The sequence below is a fragment of the Capricornis sumatraensis genome, chromosome 2, assembly GCF_032405125.1.
Source record: "Capricornis sumatraensis isolate serow.1 chromosome 2, serow.2, whole genome shotgun sequence".
NCBI classification, from domain to species: Eukaryota; Metazoa; Chordata; class Mammalia; order Artiodactyla; family Bovidae; genus Capricornis; species Capricornis sumatraensis.
This window is the reverse complement of record NC_091070.1, coordinates 130,196,738-130,216,815: the sequence shown is the minus strand read 5'-3', so window position 1 is coordinate 130,216,815 and position 20,078 is coordinate 130,196,738. Positions and strand designations below refer to the sequence as shown.

Below are 20,078 nucleotides of genomic sequence, written 5' to 3'. Positions count from 1 at the left end.
AGCTTAAAAAACAGGCTCAGCAAATGTTGCTGATCTGCCAGAAGTTTTAGTTCACTATTTACAAATAAGACAAAGTGAAATACAGAAAATTTTACACATTTGGTAGTTGACAGATAACTGTTTGCCAATAGTGGTCTATCAGAAAACCGATATGAAGGAAGATGGGGTAAGAGCCAGCTGTCACCTCAATCAAATTTTAAATGTACAGAAAACTAGATTAATTTTCAAACAACCATTCTAACTTTCATGGGAATAAATGTGTGATCAGATGATTTGATTGGGAAGTGCAATTCTGTGGAAGTGTTTTCTGGAAATGATTATTATAAATGATCTGCTACTGAAAAGTTACCATATTTATTTCAGTAGAACACTAGAGTTGATTAAATGATGTTCAATAGGCATGTTTCCCAAATTCTTTAAGTACGAACAGAAAATAAAAATACTGTCGAATTCTTTAAACCAATAAAAAACCTAAGGCCCAACAGCATTAAAATGAGAGAAAATATAATGGCATGATCCAATGTACATCTGCACTGATAACAAAGAGGAGTCTGAGAACTTTGATTTTTGACTAGAAAATAACCCAGTATTGTATATGTGTGAAGGGAGAGACATGAAAGTTGTTTTAGTAAATGTGCACTCTAGTCCAAAGAGACAATTTAACCAGTGACATGATCCTTAAGTACTTGAACACTCAGTATTTGCACCAATCAGTACCAAATGATCATCAACATCAGCCCATTCTAGCAATCAGAACCATTCTCTGAAGTAACAGAAATCTTCAAATCATTTCACTTTCACTTTTGTTTTTACTTTTAAAGTTGCAAACAGAATCCTTTCCCCCTTTCTTGACCAGAATGTGTTTTCTGTCCATTATTTCAATCTAATACTGTGTAAAAGCTATCATCTTCTTCAAGAAGGAGCCCACTGTAGGCAGGATATTCCAGCAACACTTAAATAGAAGTTTTTCTTTCTTTTTTGAACAACTGGTTTAAGTTCATGTCATTTTACTTTATATGTACTGGTCTCTCATCTGACTTTAGGCGTTTTCTGCGGGGCTGAATAAAGTCTTCATCAGAGTCCTCAGTTACCTCACCATCATCCTCTTCCTGCTCAAACTCTGGCAAAGGTGCGAAGGTCCTGTCTGAGTAGATCTCTGTGAGTTTATCTTCAAAGTACAATGCAACTGCTTTCCCTGCCTGAGCTACTTCTGAATCAGCCTGCAAGCAAAAGATAGGAATATTCACCTATTGGTAATGCATATTCCTTCACCAAGTTTGCATGGTCTGAAAAGCTTACCTTCAAATTAATCTCTTGTGTTTCTGCATAAACTTGAACAACTTTCATCATCTAAAAAGGATACCAGAGTCAAAAAAAAAAAAGGGAAATTATAATCCTTTCTAAAGTTATAAGACTGCATAGGATTGGCGACGAAAGTCAGCCATAATAGGGGGAACAAACTGCTATGACCAGTTCAAGTGCTTCCTAAAATTATACAGAACATGGACTCCCTTTTTACAAAGCTATTACTAAAGCCACCTTGAAATTTTCTCAAAATTCTGAATTAGTGAGGTCAACCTGAATAGGAGTTGGAAAAAATTATTTGGAACAATATAAGAAAAAAATTTTTTTAAACTGACAAGCTTTCAGCAATCAATCAAAATTGCATCTGTGTGGTAATTTGTTAATTATAAATTGTTTAACTATGATTAAAATAGGTCTTCTTCCTGGCAAATGTTACTAGCTATGGTTCATGAAAGAATACTTATTTGAAAATAACTGAATTAGAAAATAAGACAAGAAATTTGGGACTGTATTAATTTAACTTCAAGAGAATGAGGTTTTACTACATTCTCTGTGACACACTGCTATAAAGGCAACAAAACTTATCACTAATATTTTTAATATGAAATTAAAAAGCCACCTAGATGCTCCCAGAGGCAACTGAGTATATTTCACATGATTCAATGTGAATGTTTTAGTAATATTCATATGGCACTTGAATTTTATCAGCAATAAAGAAACTTTTAGTAATCTGAAGATTTTGTGGATTCTCATCCATTTTGTTCTCTTATAATACTTTAAATATTCCTTAACAAAAACAAATCTGACCTTCCCAAAGATAACAAAAACATCCCTGAAGGAGATATACATCACATTTCTACTAAAGGCATGGATAGCTCATCTTTATTCTCAAAAAAATACATAACCAAAGTTAATGAAGTTATATTGCTGAGATGTTGCGAAAACTCAACGTTATACACTCTGGGTTACTAGTCAAGATGAGCCACTTGAGTTTATACTTTTAAGGTTCTATATTTATATGGTCACGAATGAAATCAAAGAGACTGGTACAAATCCCTTTCCTAAATGTATCCAAAATGTAGGCTTGTATGTAATCATTTCCTACAAAATGTACTTAACTACAGACTATTTTCTATACTTATCTCAACCCTCAACATATTCAGGAAGGGATATCCAATAATATTCTTAATTTATTACATTATATTTAAGTATATATTTCAAATTATATACAGTAAACTTTCTTCTTTGGAACTGTGGATGCAATCAAATTTTACTTTTGACAGACCTGGAGCAGTATAATTTTTTCAAATCAACTTAGAAAAAAATCTCTTGGCAGGGAAAACAAAATCCAGTAACAAAATAAGCAAACAAACAAAAACTAATAATCCAAGACTCTATAGTTTGGAAGCTAACATACTTCATTAAACCTTTCACAGTTCTTGAAGATCAAACGAACATCAGCCACAAAATCATCTGGGATTTGGTAGTGTTGGGAATGTTTTTTCTGAAGCTTCTTTTTCACGGTGGATAAATCCATTGGTTTCTTTATAATTTTATAGTAGTTTGGTATCTAAAGAAACAAATAAGGATAGATAAGGATTCTCCAAAAATGCCAAGGTGTTTAATTTGAAAATGCGAAGTATATTAACATTAGAGAAAAATATGTGTTGATTCAGCCAGCTGCGTGCAAATGTGGAGTATAGTGAACTGTACTCAAAATTTTCTGCCACAATTACATGAAAATCAAATCACATTCAGAATATGTGGTAGTCTCCTTAGTCTTCCATGAAGGACCCAAAGTTCCATGTTTAATAAGGAAATTAAGGGGGGAAAAATTAATCAGCAAGGATAGCCAAGCACTAGTGTTAGGGACCACCTTGCCCAACAGAATTGTATGACTTTAAAATAAGGAAAGAAGTTTACAAAATGTATTGCTGTTATTAGAATATGGTATCCTTTATAGAGGATAAAACCTTATAGCACAGAACTCTGAACATAGCAATAGAGGTGAGACTGTAGTGACACAAGAAAAAATTTTATTAATCATTTAGTTGCCATGCCTTTCTCTAGGGGATCTTCCCAACCAAAGAATTAAACCTGGGTTTCCTGCATTGCAGGCAGATTCTTTACCATCTTCAGCCACCAAAAAAGCACCTACTATCCACTTAGTGGTCATGCTTAGGAGTTCTGGCCCCAACTCCTGGGCAGAAATTTGTATCTTTGCAAAAATAACTGAACACAGAGAAAAAATTTAAAAAGTTCATTAAAAGAAAATGTTGGAAAGTAATTTTCTACCGTAAAGTCCCTGAACTTGAAGACAAGACAGACTTCTTGGTGTCAGATGATTACTATCTGAACAAAATGTCTTCCTTGTATCTAGAACCTTTTATACTTTCCATTTCTAAGCCTTCCTAGGTAAACAAATTACTATTCAATACCCTATATAACAGGTCTAGTATTCAATAATATCTTAATTCAACAATCAACAGCAAGCAAATACAATATGTGTAGCATATTTTTATCACATTTATAAGGTATCCCTGGTATTCCTTTTACTATAGGATTTTAGAGCCTTTATTCCTTACAAAAAACTGCTTCAAGAAAAACAAAGCACAACGGCTTGCAAATTCTCCCCAGTTTTCTATTAATCTTGATTGTTCATAAAAGAGGGCTTATGAAGGCAAAACCATTATAAAAGGTTCAACTTTGTACTTTTATTCAAATTAATACTTGCATAGAGATTTTTCTCCCCAAGGTACAGATCTTAGAATCAATCATACAAATGAATTTTAGAAATAATTTTGTTCAAATTCCCCCTCTATAGTTAAAAGTAGAGGCAGAAAATTATGTAAATCTCCCCAGCTATAAGGCTGGTTAATGGCAGAACTAGAAGTCAAGTGTTCTAATTCCTAGTTTAAGACTCTTTCAATTATACCTGTAACCCTTATGTCCATTTTAAAAGTAAAAGAGGATGTGGAAACTGAGTAGTGATCAGAGCAACAGTCTTTAAAAACAAACTGCAATTTCAACAGTGAAACTCATATCCATTTAGCCCTAATAACATCATAAGTACTTATTACTCAAAAATTTTATCAAATACTATGCTAAAATTATTTTACACAGGTTATTGTATAGAATCCTGAAAATAACCCAATGAGGGAAGAAACCGTTTTAGAAAAGAGACTGAAGAGATTATTCAAGCCTGAGTTTTAACATCAGCAGACTAAAGCCAGAGCTCATAGTCTTAAATATTATATTAAATTTATTCACCAGGAAAGTACTAAGGTAAACAACTCACCGAAGCAGGAACTGGTTCCTGGAATTCAATACTTAATTCATGGCAATAGAGGTAAAGCAGAAGACGTTCACATTTCTGGCCCAAGAAAAGAAAAGAAAAGAAAACCCATGAACTGTTTTCCCCTCTAAAAAGATATTCTTGAAAATGAGGACTTTATCAGTATAAAGTATTATTACAATAAACTGAAGATAAGCTCTCTACATACTAGCTATCCAGGACATATATCTTATACTAGCTATAAATACAAAAGAAAACTACCTGTTTCCCACTTAGTTCTGAGACTGTGACTACCTTCTGTCCTACTGTATATAATTTATTTACCTACTATTACCTCTTAACCATTGTTACTCATTTTAATTCCCCAAGGCAGGCGAGACACATGCTATTCCCTTTCTTGAAAGGATTCCACTCAGGTTCAAAATGAAATAAAAACTGTGTCTTCTCAATCCAATCAGAAATATTTTGTAACACTCTAAACACATACTTTCTCCTCAAAGATAGTGGAAGATGGATTTATGCATTAGATCAAAGTCAAACATAATTGTAACAGTCACAGAAGTCTGTGAAAGATATTCTGTCTTTGGAGATCAGAGTACAGAACAGATCAGTAGAAATCTGAATGAAATGAGGATTTTGGATTTCATTCTTAATATGATGGGTGCTTAGAGGATTTTAAGCATGGAAGCAACAGACCTGTTTACATATTTGAAAAAGAACACAATGTACTGCGTAGAAAATGGACTGTGAGGGGCAAGAGTAGAATCAGGTTTGGTGAAGAGATCTTCTAATTTCTGGCTTGAGCAAGAGATGACTGGTGGTACTATTTGATGATGGAAATTACTGAGACAGGAAAGCAGTTTTTATGTCATTATTTTCTTGCCTTTGTTTTTTGAAGGTCAGAGGATAAGAAATCAAGATTAGGCTGGGAAATGTTAAGTGTGAGAAAGCTAAGTTTAAGAGCCTAAGGTCTAAAGAAAAGGCTCTAAGGTCTAGAGACAAAGATTTCAGAAGTCATGAACGTATATACCATCAGACAATGTGATTAAAAAATGAAATTTTACCAAGTTATATGTATGTTACATTGAAGAAAAAAAAAATGTACAGACAGACAACTACAGAATCCCTAATAACAAATCAGCTTGCCACTTACCCTTTGGTCCACGGGGCTTAAGCCCTGTGCAGTTTTCCCCTTCTTACTATGTTGCAAATTATCACAATCGTATTCAACTTCTGGCTTCCCAATATCTCTGCAAAATGTGCATATCCAGTCCCCACTAAAGAAGAAAACAGGCAATTAGTCTTTGTAATTTTAACAAAACTCACTCTAGGAAAGCTAGCTCTCTAGACGTTAAGTCTTCAGTTTGTTTTCTTTCCTTTCCAGTTTTTATGGAACCCAAGAGGTACTATTTTTGCCAAATCTCATAGAGTGAAGTTATGTGATTAAAAACATCCCAAAATGTCTCCATTCTTCAACTGATTACCTTCTGGAAAGCAATATAAAACCACTACCTCCATTAAAAATGGGTCTTGTCACAGCACAAAGCTGATGATCAGCACTTGCAGTGTAAGACCAATTTTTTCAAGACCCCAGTATTATCACCACAGTGACTTCATACACATGAAGAAAGGAATACAGGATACAGAGGTCCTCAGGTATCTTCTTTTGGCATGCAATGCCAAAAATAAAACAATTATATTTTCATAGCTAGTCTTTTAAATCTGCTAACAGTTTTGTTTACATCAGGATTTCTATCAAGCTATAAACTCCAATTTGATTACTTCATATGCATTTTCTCCTTTCCCTCCCTCATCATATATATATATATACACATATATATATTTTTTCTAAGGATTATACTAACACTGTGTCACCTTTTCAATTCCTCCCAAAGCATCTGCCTTTGAGAGAAAGTTTTCAGTAGCAAAATTCTAACGTTCCAGCAGACGTTACTATCCAAAGGAAACAAAAATATAAAAAGCTTTAATTTCAAGACCAAAATGTCAATGCCTTTCTTTTCTGAATGAGTAAACAAAAAGAAGGCTCTTATTAGAGCTATGGTAAGTGACTATACCTTCTAAAATTAAGGTAAAATTACAATTCTTCAGAAAAATATTCTGGCATTGTTCATATATACCCAGTACTTTTCTAATCTTAAACATTGAATTTTTCAAAAAGGGTAGCACTATTCAACCAAAACCATTGCTTCTTAGGAATCTGAGAGAAAATGTGAATCTTTATCTAGAGGCAAAAAGAAGCTGAGCTTTCCCAAGGACACTTAAAAAACTTTGGGGTTAGAGATGGAGAAGGAAGGCTCAAAGAATTAAGTATGATTTGATTATTTTATGGTCCCTGAAATCAACTGGAGATGAAATAGCATAAACATAAATATGTTAAAGGCAAGGGGAGGAAAACCAGCTCTTCTAATCCAAATTCTACTACTTGTAGATGAAGAAACTAATCCCTGAAAATCAGTGAACTGTCCAAGTTAGTTAGTTCACTACAGAATTATGATGAGACTACAGGCATCATAGCCAAGCCCAGCATATGTGTTCTACTGTGTTAGCTGGTATCAGTTTGTACTGAGTGCATATCAATCAATATTTTAATGCTTGAAACCAAATTTACCTGCCATGGGGTCATACAATCCAGGGGCAGTGCTCATATGCTGCCCAAAACTTTATTTACCTTTACCCCCATGTTATTCTCTTCTAAATAAGGACCTCAGTAACTCTCCACTCTAAAGTTAATGACTAAAAGACCTTTCAAATACAGGATCAAGGAAAAAGTCTGAGAACTTTGCACATGGTGCCTCAGGCAGGCACTACTAATGAAATGCTTCCAATAGTGAAGATGAAGCTTTTTTCTTCAAAAAAAGCTTGACATTAAAAGATGTTTTCACAAAATATTTTTTTCTTTAAAATGCCTTCCAAGAGCTTTCAAACATTAAAAAAGTAGGTTTTGGGTAAGAGCCAAGAGTTGCCTAAAACTGAATACTATTCATAATTATTATAGACCTTATCAAAATGATGGCAACAGATCAAGAAATTATCTTCAAGAGGAAATCAACTAAGTTTCTCAATACTCCAGTCCACTGCTCCTCATAATTTAGAGGTTCATCTAATTTGCTTATATGAAGTATAAACTGAAAGTGAGTAAATAGTCTATTTTTTATCACTAATGCATAACTTAGATCTTGGACATTTCTTCATTCAGCTGTTAATTTCTCTAGAATGTAATGGAGTAATGGGCTTTCCTGTTGACTCAGGTGGTAAAGAATCCGTGTGCAATACAGGAGACCTGGGTTCAATCCCTGGGTTGGGAAGATCCCCTAGAGAAGGGAATTGCTACCCACTCCCATATTCTTGCCTAGAGAATTCCACTGACACAGGAGCCTGGCAGGCTACAGTCCACGGGGAGGCAAAGAGTTGGACACAACTGAGCAACTTTCACTTCACTTCACACAATGGAGTTAACAGGCTCTCTGTTTTATATAAATACTAGGCATTGGTTAAGGAGGCCATCTGTCCAGAATAATTTTATTTTTTTAGCTCATAAAAAACAACAACAACAAAAATCAGTTATTTCACTTGTACCTTGGAAAGCTAAGAAGTGTTGGAACATGACAAGTTAGATGAAAGACCTTTGGACACTTTTCACAGCACAAGAGATCCCCTCCATTTTGGCAGACAGCACACCAATCTTCATTTGGGTCATCATCTTTGCTGCTGCCATCTCCTCCAATCCTTGCCGACCTGTGCATGAGGCTTCGAACTGGGGACTTTCCATTAACAAGGCTGTTGAGCCCTGACTGTTTGCAGCTTTCATTGAGATCTGCAGGTTCAGTTTTCACGTGGTTTTCCAGGCTTGTCAATGCATCCAACTCACTCTCTAGATGCAGGTTGGTTGAAAGAGGTGGTGTCAAGCTACTCTCAGGACTGCTCAGCTAAAACAAAGCAAGGACAAATTCTTGAAGAATCATTTAATCCTTATGATATGCATTGTGTGTGCTACTGTGGGTGTGTTTACAACACTGACATAGCTTAATTATTTTGGAATTTATTGTAAAATTGCTTGAAATCATATTAGTAACATGAAAAATGAAAATAACCCTGAAGTTATTTTGGCATGTTAATGAATGATTTTAGGGAGCAGTCTCTATACTGTTGGTTCACTTGATAATAAAGGAATTAAACTGTTAAGCATGTTGATTGGGAAGTAAGTATAGAGGTATTCTCCTATAGACAGCTGGCTACGATACACTAATTTTTCACTCAAGAATCTGTTGCACAGATTTTTTTCCCCCTTTCTATTGGCTTTATTTTTTTTAACCATTACTTTTAATTAAAATATAATTAATCTACAATGTTGTTGGTTTCAGGTATACAGCAAAGTGGTTCAGTTATATATGTACTTTTTTTCAGAGTTTTTTTAATGGGTTATTACAAGATACTGAATACAGTTCACTGTGCTTCCTACATGATAGGTCCTTCCTTGTCACATAGCTTTTGAAAAGGATTTTGAACTATTCTTCTGCCCACTTATCATCCTAATATAGAAAGACTGTGAGTGTAAAATCTTTCACCACCTTTTTGCACTGTTTTTCAGGGGAACTTTCCAAACCAAATTCTGAATGAAGAGGTAACAGTACTCTCTAAATCTACAGAGCTGAAATTTCTATGTGCCAACCATGTAGAAAATTAGACATAAGTTGTAAGTAGGAAGAAAAGAACCAAGATCAAAATTTCTAAATGAAGAGAGACTTGGGCCTGCCTTCATTCTGTATTATAAATTTTATAAAATGTTCCATGTGAGGAATTGGTTAATAATTGTTAAACTGGTTAAAAATTGACTGAAAATTATTAATCATTAATCACTGGTAGGCCAAAGGAAATCTCATTACAAAACTCTTTGAGCATTAAACTTCTTTCATGTCAGCAGTCTTAACCCTGAACTCACTGGTCCAGGAAAATGGCCAAGGATTTTTGTGGCTTGAGACTCAATGTGACTAATGAAATGATTAATAAATTTAGAAAAAGCTAGAACCCAATTTAGAATCATGGGAAAATTACATGACAAATTACAAACCAAAAGATAGCTTGAAAGGAGTCCTTAATACAAGTCTTTTCTGATCAATTACAGTTGACGCTTAGGTGGAAAAAGATCAGTTAGAGAAAGAGATATTTGGCTTATACCAGGCATAAGAATTTAGAAATGAATACAGGTCCACAGGATCACTATCCAGACTTACACACACAGAGATGAAAGAATCAGTGAAGTGACCTCCTTACATCACTGAACGGTTCCACTGGAACCTTACCATGCAGGCACTCCGTCTGCCATCCTCAGTCTTTTCCTGTTTCACAGCTCCTGAAAAGCTACATATTTCATCTTCAGTGCCAGGTTCTTGCTTGACCTTCACTGGATCAGACTTAAAACTAAGACTGGTCTTCTCAGCAGTTCTTCCTGATGACCCACAGCTAACAGAAACAACAAATAAAGGTCACATATGTTTGACTGTGTGGTGTACATTTATATGAAACAATTATATGAAAAGTTCATTAAGTTATATGAAATGTTCATTAAAGTAAAAACAATTTGTTAAGCTCACAGCAGATAAGGATACTTCATAATATGGTTAAGAGGAGTGTATTATAAACTCATAGCTTCAAATTTTAAAAAACGTTTATCAATCTTTCAGAAGACCCTAAACACATTGTATCGCCTGAGGAACCTACAGTACATCATTTAGGGGATCTAGTAAATAATCATTTCCCTAGGCTACTAGTATAGTGACTGCTTCTCTAAATATAACAGAAGTTTAAATTGTTCTCTATTTCCAAAGATCTAAAGGAAACATCAGTAATAGTGGTCCATGAAGTGCCCTTCAAAGGAATCACTATTTCAGCTTTTGAGTCCTAATGTGAGTTAATGTGAAGAGCAGACTCACTGGAAAAGACCCTGATGCTGGGAAAGACTGAAGGCAAAAGGAGAAGAGGACAGAAGAGGATGAGACAGTTAAATAGCATCACCAACTCAATGGATATGAATTCGAGCAAACTCTAGGAGATAGTCGAGAACAGAGGAGCCTAGCATGCTACAGTCCATGGGGTTGCAAAGAGTCAAACACGACTTAGTGACTGAACAACAACCAAAGGCTAAGAGGGACAGATACGTGACTAATTGGCTCTATCTAGATCATAAAGCAAACCACTGGCAAGAGGAGTGAATAAACTTTAAGACTGTATCACTGCCAAAAATGAAAACCCTTTTCACTCAATTTGTACTTTTCTACTGAAAGTACTGATTATTTAAAGTGTAATTTAAAAACAAGTAAATAATATAGAATCAGTCTTCCAAATGCACTTAAATAAAATCCTTACTTTGCACTAAATTATTCAAATTAAAAACAGAAAAATCAGTCAACATTTATTATGTTAACCTTCAGCACAATACATTCTCTCTCTTCCCACACTATAATATCTTAGCTCTCTGTCCACCAAAAAAATAGAAGAAACCATGAACAATTCAGTAGCAGTGAATTCAGTAGCCCCTAGTACCCACAAGCTTGTCTCAAAGCACTATTTCCCCACTAATATGACCAGGATTCCTTATACATTTCTTGCCTCAGGCCTGAGATCAGCTATTTGTCTAAGATGAACATGTGACATCATTTCACAACAGGACACAAGAATGTTTAAATGACTACTGGGATTATAGCAAAATAACTAAGAAAAAGTTTGGACAGGCCAAATATGGAACAATTTAATCATCAATAAAAATAACATCCAAAATATTAAAATATGCTTACATATATGAGCTCATAAAGTTAATATTCATTGGTCACTGTTGGAGGGTGCTGGGAATCAACTCATTAAAATAGGTAAATAAAGAGAATCAATTTATTTTGCTTTTCCACTAATCAAATAGTTGGCAGAAAATTTTTCTTTACAGAAGTATTCAAAGAAGGTATAATACAGTAACTAAAACATCATTTTCAAGCCAGAAAAAAAAAAAAGCTAAGGCACTGACAATCACTGTTGCTGTCATAAAAGAATCTACGTTTTATGACCCTGATAGTACACTTTACCACGATGAGGTATTATCCCCATCCCTTTCCCTCAAATCAAACCTGAATCTAATCAAACCTCCTGACCTAAATAGCAATACAGAGAAGAAAACAAAAGGTAGTTTTTACATGAAAAGTTGGGGAAATGAGGAAAACTCTGTAAGAAAAACAATACATTTTTCTTCAACAAATACAATGAGTTTGACCTCAACATACACGTTGATGGCAATGTATAGGGAGTACTGAATCTGATTAAACAAAAATCATTTTTTAAAAAAGCATTTATGAGAAAAATGGGAAATATGAACATTAACTAGAGCTCTGCTGATTAGAGTTAGCTACCAAATATTTTTTAGGTGTATAATGGTTCACTGGTTATAAAACTTTTAAATCCTTACCTTTTAAGTGATATATAGAGAAACAGTTTCAAATAAAATGACAAAATGTCTGAAATTTATTTAAAATAAATTTAGACTGGGGAATGGGTGGGAGTATAGAATAAATAAAGACTGACCATAACTTGATCATTGTTGAAGATGGCTGAAAAGTATATGGGAGTTCATTATAATAGTTTATTTTTCAAAATACATATTTGATTTTTCTTAATAAAAATAAACAAGCTATTAATGTAATACTCACCTGCCTCGACTACCAGTACTAGAAGTACTAGGGGGTCTCACAGGTGTGTGAGAATTGGATAAACCTGAAAATTAATAAGTCAAAATGAATATCTATGCAGGTAAGAAAATTCAGAATTCTACCTACCCACTACAGAATTCAAGTATTATTATAAAGCAGTTCAGCAATTCTTGGAAATCAGACCTAGTCTTAGTCTTTAAGTCAAGGATTTCATGTGTAATCATTGGCAACTGTCAATCAGATTCTCTCAGCTGAGCCCAGAAAGCATTCTCAGAATCCTCTCAGAGCAACACTATTCAATCAATGGAAACTACCATATCAAGAGAAAGCTATTTGCCATCCCACCCAAAGTCATTTGATAAATATCCTACTTAGATTCCTATTATTCTTTAAAAGTCCTGGAATACATTCATTAAACCTCAAAAACAGTATTAATCAAAAAATGTATTAAATCTGGACTTTTCATGAGATGCATCATTAAGTCTGAACTGTTCTAACTCTAGAAATAATGAAGTGGTATGTTTCAGTAAGAAACATGAAAAATACATTCCATAACCACTTCCACAGTGTCCATCTATTTTGAGCTGCTTTAATAATTCATTCATGTCAAAGGGTTAATAAAACTGGGATTCTGGAAGAGGTCTCTATCTCATGGACTTGACTGGCCACTGAAAATTGAACTGCAAATTGAAAATTCACTTGCTCTTTCTCATTTCTTGCTTTTTGAACAAATTTTCGATTTTTTCATTATTTAACAAAGTGTTTTAAACTTGAGTTGAAACCAAAGAATTCTTCAATTGACAACCTGTGTTGTAAAATAGAAGACATGGAGAGTAAATATATCTACAAATCCAGCAAAAAACATAAATACAGCTGGAGGTTGAGGGAGGGGAAAATCAGAGTTCTGAAGAGTGTACACCACAGATACATATTATTTCAATTCACTGAAGACTGCCAACAACATTTGAAGAAAAATAATTAGAACAATCAGGAAAAAAAATATTATTATAATGGTTAAGTTTCTGTCTCAACTTGGCTAGAATATGGTACCAGTTCTTTGTGGAAAGGTATTTATTAGGTTGGTGCAAACGTAATTTTGGTTTTTGCATTGTTTAGATTTGCCATTTGATACTGGAATACATTCTAAATAAATGTGGTTATGTTATACATCATTTTAATGCACATTTCTCACTTTTTTTGCTAATGACTTATTACTTGCTGTTTATTTTATATTTATTTTAGATTAGGGAAATGATGTTAGACAAAAAGCAATCAATCTCATCTTTGATTTTCTTATATAAGTTCAAAATGGGTGGTAAAGCAGCAGGGACAACTTGCAAAATCAGCAACGCATTTGGCCCAGGAATTGCTAACACACACACAGTGCAGTGGTGGTTCAAGAAGTTTTGCAAAGGAGACAAGAACCTTGAACATGAGGAGTACAGCGGCTGGCCATTGGAAGTTGACAACGACCAGTTGAGAGTCATCATCGATGCTGATCCTCTTCCAACTACACAAGAAGTTGCCAAAGAACTCAACATCGACCATTCTACAGTCATTCGGCATTTGAAGCAAGTTGGAAAGGTGAATAAGCTTGATAAGTAGGTGCTTCATGAGCTGACCAGAAATCAAAAAAATCGTCATTTTGAAGTGTTGTTTCCTCTTATTCTACGCAACACCACCAATCATTTCTCCACTGGATTGTGAGGTTGATGAAAAGTGGATTTTATATAACAACTGGTGATGACCAGCTCAGTGACTTAAGCTCCAAAGCACTTCCCAAAGCCAAACTTGAACCAAAAAAAGGGTTATGGTCTCTGTTTGGTGGTCTGCTGCCTGTCTGATCCACTACAGTTTTCTGAATCCTGGCAAAACCATTACATCTGAGAAGTATACTCACCAAACTGATGAGGTGCACCAAAAACTGCAATACCTCAGCCAGCATCGGTCAACAAAAAGAGCCCAATTCTTCTCCACAAACCTGACCGCATGTCAGACAACCACTGCTTCAAAAGTTGGAACAAATTTGGCTACAAAGTTTTCCTTTTTCCACCATATTTAAGTGACTTTTCACGAACCAACTACCACTTCTTCAGGCATTTCAACTACTTTTTGCAGGAAAAATGCTTCCACAACCAGTAGGATGCAGAAAATGCTTTCCAAGAGTTTATCGAATCCTGAAGCATGATTTTTATGCTACAGGAATGAAGAAACTTATTTCTTATTGGCAAAAATGTGCTGATTGTAATGGTTCCTATTTTGATTAATAAAGATGCATTTGAGCCTAACTAGAATGATTTAAAGTCAAGGTCCAAAACCACAATTACTTTTGCATCAACATGATAGATGTTACTGACATTTAAATCAGTAGATACTGAGTAAAACATAATGAAGGTGGGTGTCTAACCAGTTGAAGACCTTAAAAGATTGAGTTCCCTAGAGCAAGAAGGAATTTTGCCTGAACTCAAGACTGGCATCAACTCTTCTCTGGGTTTCCACTCTCCTGACAAGCCCCGCAGATTTCAGACTTGCCAGCCCTAACTATCACATAAGCCAATTAATTCCTTAACCTCTGTCTCCTCTCGCTCCCCACACACACACCCTTCTACTGTTGGTTTTGTTTCTCTGGAGAATCCTAATACATACACTGAGAGATACTTTTTTAAGATGTTACAGAAATGAGGCGGTACCTCAACTGACTTTACCTGATGATCCTGGAGATAGGGCAGAGGGTCCTGGGGAGGGATTCATGGTGCTTGTGGGCTGTGGGGGTAGGTGACTGCCTGAGATGTATCTACTTAGCAGATTATCTAAACTACTTGAACCAGCATCTTCCAACTAAAGAAAAAGAACAAAAAGATAAATTTGCTTTGATTAAAGCAGATAACTTATTTCATTAATATAATCATTTATACTCAGTTTACTAAAACAGATTATCCTATATCAAACTCAGCTTAATTGTTGCTTCCTTATCCTCCTGAGGACCCACACAATATAGTTTATGCAAATATAGCTATAATTAAAATGATTCAATAAATACCTGGCAGCTCCAGACAAAACCCAATAACCCACTAAATCCCTTGTGTTTTACTATGAAAATAGTTCTGACACACCCTTACTCTTTTGCCTTTTCTCAAGGCTGATGTAGGATCCTGTTTTCAGCATCTTTGTCCCTAGCATCCCCCTAACTTTATTTCAACATCCATGGTCGTGCCAAAATCATTCAACTAAACAGATACCTAACCACGTCCATACCTAATTTAAAAGTTCTGAAAAGTCTATTACTCAACAGAAAGCCTTTAACTTGAGGTATAAGGTCCCTTATTACACACAAAAAAGGAGGCACTCAACAGAAAAACTAAGCCCTTTTAGCACACTGGATGCAGTAAGTTAAAAGCCAGAGGACCTGGTGCTGTGACTGTGGGCTAGCTCCCAATTTGAACATCAGCTCTCTGTCTTTAAACATCCTACTCACAGGGGAGAACTGTGCTGATGAGATGGAAAAATATTCACGTAGAAAAATAAATAGTAGCAAAAAATATTTAACTATGGAAATTACCTTAAGAAAAATTTTATACTATCCCATATCAGAAATGGTCAAATTATTCTTAATTAAATAATTGCTCATCTTCTTGATCTTCTTGCTTATCTACTGATCTATTTTTACCCACATCTGCCTCTTTTAATCTTCTCGCTTACTAGAGGCAAGATCACTTTTTAGGCAAATCTACTTCTCATTCAAAACAGGAAACTGGGGCCTGGTGGTTAAGAATTCGCCTTGCAATATAAGGAATGACAGTTCAAACCCTGGTCCAGGAAGATCCCACATGTGGTGGAGTAGCTAAGACCATGTGCCACAACTACTGAGCCAGTGCTCTAAAGCTCCTAAGCTGCATATAGTGAGCCCATGGACTACAATGACTGAAGCCTGTGCACCTAGAACCCGTGCTCCACAGCAAGAGAAGCCACTGCAATACTGGCCCATGCACGGCACAGAGAGTAGCTCCCTCTCGGCGCAACTAGAGAAAGCCCATGTGCAGCCACGAGGACCCACCACGTGGGGCCAAGCAGTCAGTCTTTTAAAAAACTCCGAAAACTGAAGACATATTGGTACATTTACTTCTCACTCTCCTTTCCCCCTCAAAATCACGCTGACAGGCAAGAAAGGACTCTCCTGAAGTAAATAGCTTTCATCATAAAAAGAAGCTGAACCTATCAACAAAGTGGAAGGAAGGTACCTCAAGACAAAAAGGGCCATTTATGATAAGCTCACAGCTAACATTATACCTAACAGGGAAAAGCTGAAGTGAAAGCGTCTCCTGTAAGATCAGGAACAGACAAGGATGACTACTCTCACTACTACTATTCAACATAGTATCAGAAGTCCTAGCCAGAGTAATTAGGCAAGAAAAAGCAGCAAGAAGTAAAACTGTCACTATCTGCAGATGACATGGCATTATATGTAGAAAACCCTAAAGACTTCACCCAAAACCTGTAAGAATAAATGAATTCAGTAAAGTTGCAAGACACAAAAATCAATATATGAGAATCTGCTGCATTTCTGTACACTAATAATGATCTATCAGAATAAGAATTTAAGAAAACAATCCCAGGGGAGTTCCTTGGACTGGCTAGTGGTTAGGATGCCAGGCTTTCACTATCAGGCCCAAGATCAATTTCCTGTCAGGGAAATGAGACTCTGCAAACCGTGTGGCACGGCCAAATAAATAGAGTCTGTGCTCCACAAAAAGAGAAGCCACCTTAACGAGAAGCCCATTCACTGCAACAAAGAGTAGCCCCCGACTCATTGCAACTAAAACCTCAGAACAACCAAAAATTAAAAAATGAATCAATATAATTTTTAAGAGTACTAAAATCACATGAAAAAGAATAAACCACCTAGGAATAAACTTAACCACGAGGTCAAAGATATATACACTGAAAACTGTACAACATTGATAAAAGAAACTGTAAGACACAAATAAATGCAAACATAGTCTGGGCTCATGGGCTGGAAGAATTAATAGTGTTAAAATGTTCATAATAACGAAAGCAATCTTCAAATTCAATGCAATCCCTATCAAAATTCCAATGGCAGTTTTCACAGAAACAGAACAAACAATCCCACAACTTCTTTGGAGCCACAAAAAAACACAAATAGCCAAAACAATCTTGGGAAAGAAGAAAGTTGGAGGCATCATAGGCCAGGATTTCAAAGCCACAGTAACTAAAACAGTATGATACTGGCATAAAACCAGACATACAGTTCAATAGAAAAGAAGAGCCAGAAATAAACTTCTACATATATGGTCAATTAATATAAGACAAAGGAACCAAGAATATACGACAAGGAAAGGATAGTCTCTTCAATAAACATTGTTGGGAAAACTGGACAGCCACATGCAAAAGAACAAAACTAGACTACTATCTTACACCATACACAGAAACCAGCTCAAAGTGGATCACTTAAAGACCTGAATGGAAGACCTAGAAGAAAGCATAGGCAGTGATAAGCTCCTGGACACTGATTGTGGAAATGATTTTTTGGATCTCATTCCAAAAGCAAAATTAAACAAGTGGGACTACATTCAAACTAAATAGCTCCTCCACAACGAAGGAAATCAGCAACAAAATGAAAAAGAGACATACTGAAGGAAGAAAATATCCATAAATCATATATCTGATAAAGGGTTAATATCCAAACTACATAAAGAACTCACACAACTGAAGAGTAAAAAAACTAAACAATCTAGGGACTTCCCTGGCAGTCCAGTGATTAAGACTCTGTGCTTCCACTGCATGGGATCAGGGAACTAAGATCCTACATGCAACTCCCCAAAATCCAATTAAAAATCGGGCAGAGAATTTGAATAGACATTTTCCCAAAGAAGACAGAGATGGCCAACAGGTACATGCAAAGGTGCTCGACATCACCAATCCTCAGGGAAATGCAAATCAAAACCACAGTTAGCTATCACTTCACCCTAGTTAGAACGACTATTATCAAAAACACAAGAGATAACAAAGTGCTGGTAAGGATGTAGAGAAAAGGGAACCCTTGTGGACTGTAGTGAGAGTGTAAATTGGTACATTCACTATGGAAAACAGTACAGAAGCTTCTTTAAAAGTTAAAAACAGAACTATCACACGATTCAGCAATTTCACTTCTGGGTATTTACATGAAGAAAACAAAAAACACTAATATTTTTCTAATGTAATTTTTTGGCCACATCAAGGCAAGTAGGATCTTAGTACCCCAACCAGGACCAAATCTGTGCCCCCTGTAGAAGCATGGAGTCTTAAACTCTGGACCACCATGGAAGTCACCCAAAACACAAATTTGAAAATATATGTATGTGCCCCCATTTCACTGCAACGCTATTTATAACTAAGATATAAAAACAACCTAAGTGTCCATCAAGAGATGAAGAAATAAAGCTATAGATAAATGAATAAAATTGTGTGATATATGCATATACACAATGGAATAAATATTAGCCATAAAAAGGAAATCTTGTCACATGTGACAATATGAATGGACCTGAAGGCATTAAGTTAAGTGAAATAAATCAGACAAATACCATATGGCCTCAGTTAGTTATATGTGGAATTTAAAAACAAACAAAAACAGAATCAAGCTTATAAATACAGATAGATTTGTGGTGGGCAGAGGTGATAAGTGGGTGAAAGGGATCAAAAAGTACAAACTTCCAGTTATGAAATAAATCATGGGGAGGTAATGTATAGCATGGTGACTCTTATTAACACTCTATTATATATCTGAAGATTTACTTTCTTAGCAACTTTCAAAGTCCTCCTCTCACACACACAAAATTTTTATGTATGATGACTGATGTTAACTAGAATTACTGTGGTAATCATTTTGTAATGGATACAAATATTAAATTACTATGCTGTACAACTGAAACTAAGTCAATCACACCTTAATTGTAAAAAAACCCAATGTCACAGACATAAAAGGCAGAAAGTGAGAGCATGCTGTGGGCTAGCTAGAGGGATGATTAAGAGATATGAAGAGTTATGCCTGCTCAATGGTCACAGCTATTGGCCAAGGACTCACTTGCTAAGCTGTAACTAGAGGAAAATCCCTAGCTGTAACTAAAATTACCTAGAGAATTTGTGAGGAGGGACAGTTCCCAACATGAGCCACAGACAGAAGGTGAGCTATACCTCACCTAAACATAAAGGAGCAGATAGGATGATTCAAAACAGACATGAAAGTTCATGTTACCTATTTCTATTGCCACTCCTTTTACACTCTCCCACCTACAGTTTGCATCTCTGGCCCAAGTCACAACCCTAGAGTCACCCCAGAGAAGAGTGAGAATATTAGGAAGAGGCAAACTGCAAGTACATAAAAGGGCTTCTCTGATGCCACTACAGCACCAGCAGAGGAATGCCAGTGCAAGTATTTACCTCGATGTTTCATCAAGCATGGACTGAGTCACTGTAACTAAAGCCAGAAGTCTAACTGGAGAAATATTAATTCACATATTTATTAAACCAATGTTAGTTACGTATCCTTGAATAACAGCATGGAACAGGTATGTGCCATATAAATAATTTCTAAGAATTCAAAGGAAAAAGACAACCTACAAAGGACTGTAAATAATCAATGAACTGGACCTCCCTGGTGAGAATCTGCCTGCCAATGCAATGGACAGGGGTTTGATTCCTGATCCAAGGAGATCCCACATGCCAGAGGGTAACTAAGCCCATGTGCCACAATTACTGAGCCCACGCTCTAT

The 20,078-nt window shown here is 35.7% G+C and overlaps 1 protein-coding gene across 2 annotated transcripts in view; it reads right to left on the bottom strand.

Moving 5' to 3' along the window:
• Positions 1-1,007: 1,007 nt before the first annotated feature.
• Positions 1,008-20,078, bottom strand: part of TRIM33 (tripartite motif containing 33) — a 141,883-nt gene continuing 122,812 nt past the window's right edge. The window contains exons 12-20 of one of the 2 annotated variants that reach the window (XM_068964131.1): positions 15,015-15,147; positions 12,310-12,373; positions 9,922-10,081; positions 8,198-8,547; positions 5,754-5,877; positions 4,604-4,678; positions 2,723-2,875; positions 1,300-1,350; positions 1,008-1,220 (exon numbers count right to left, since the gene is read on the bottom strand). In XM_068964131.1, the coding sequence (XP_068820232.1) occupies positions 1,008-1,220; positions 1,300-1,350; positions 2,723-2,875; positions 4,604-4,678; positions 5,754-5,877; positions 8,198-8,547; positions 9,922-10,081; positions 12,310-12,373; positions 15,015-15,147 (1,323 nt within the window). The remainder of the gene's footprint in view (positions 1,221-1,299; positions 1,351-2,722; positions 2,876-4,603; positions 4,679-5,753; positions 5,878-8,197; positions 8,548-9,921; positions 10,082-12,309; positions 12,374-15,014; positions 15,148-20,078) is intronic. The other variant, XM_068964132.1, reaches the window with a different exon arrangement.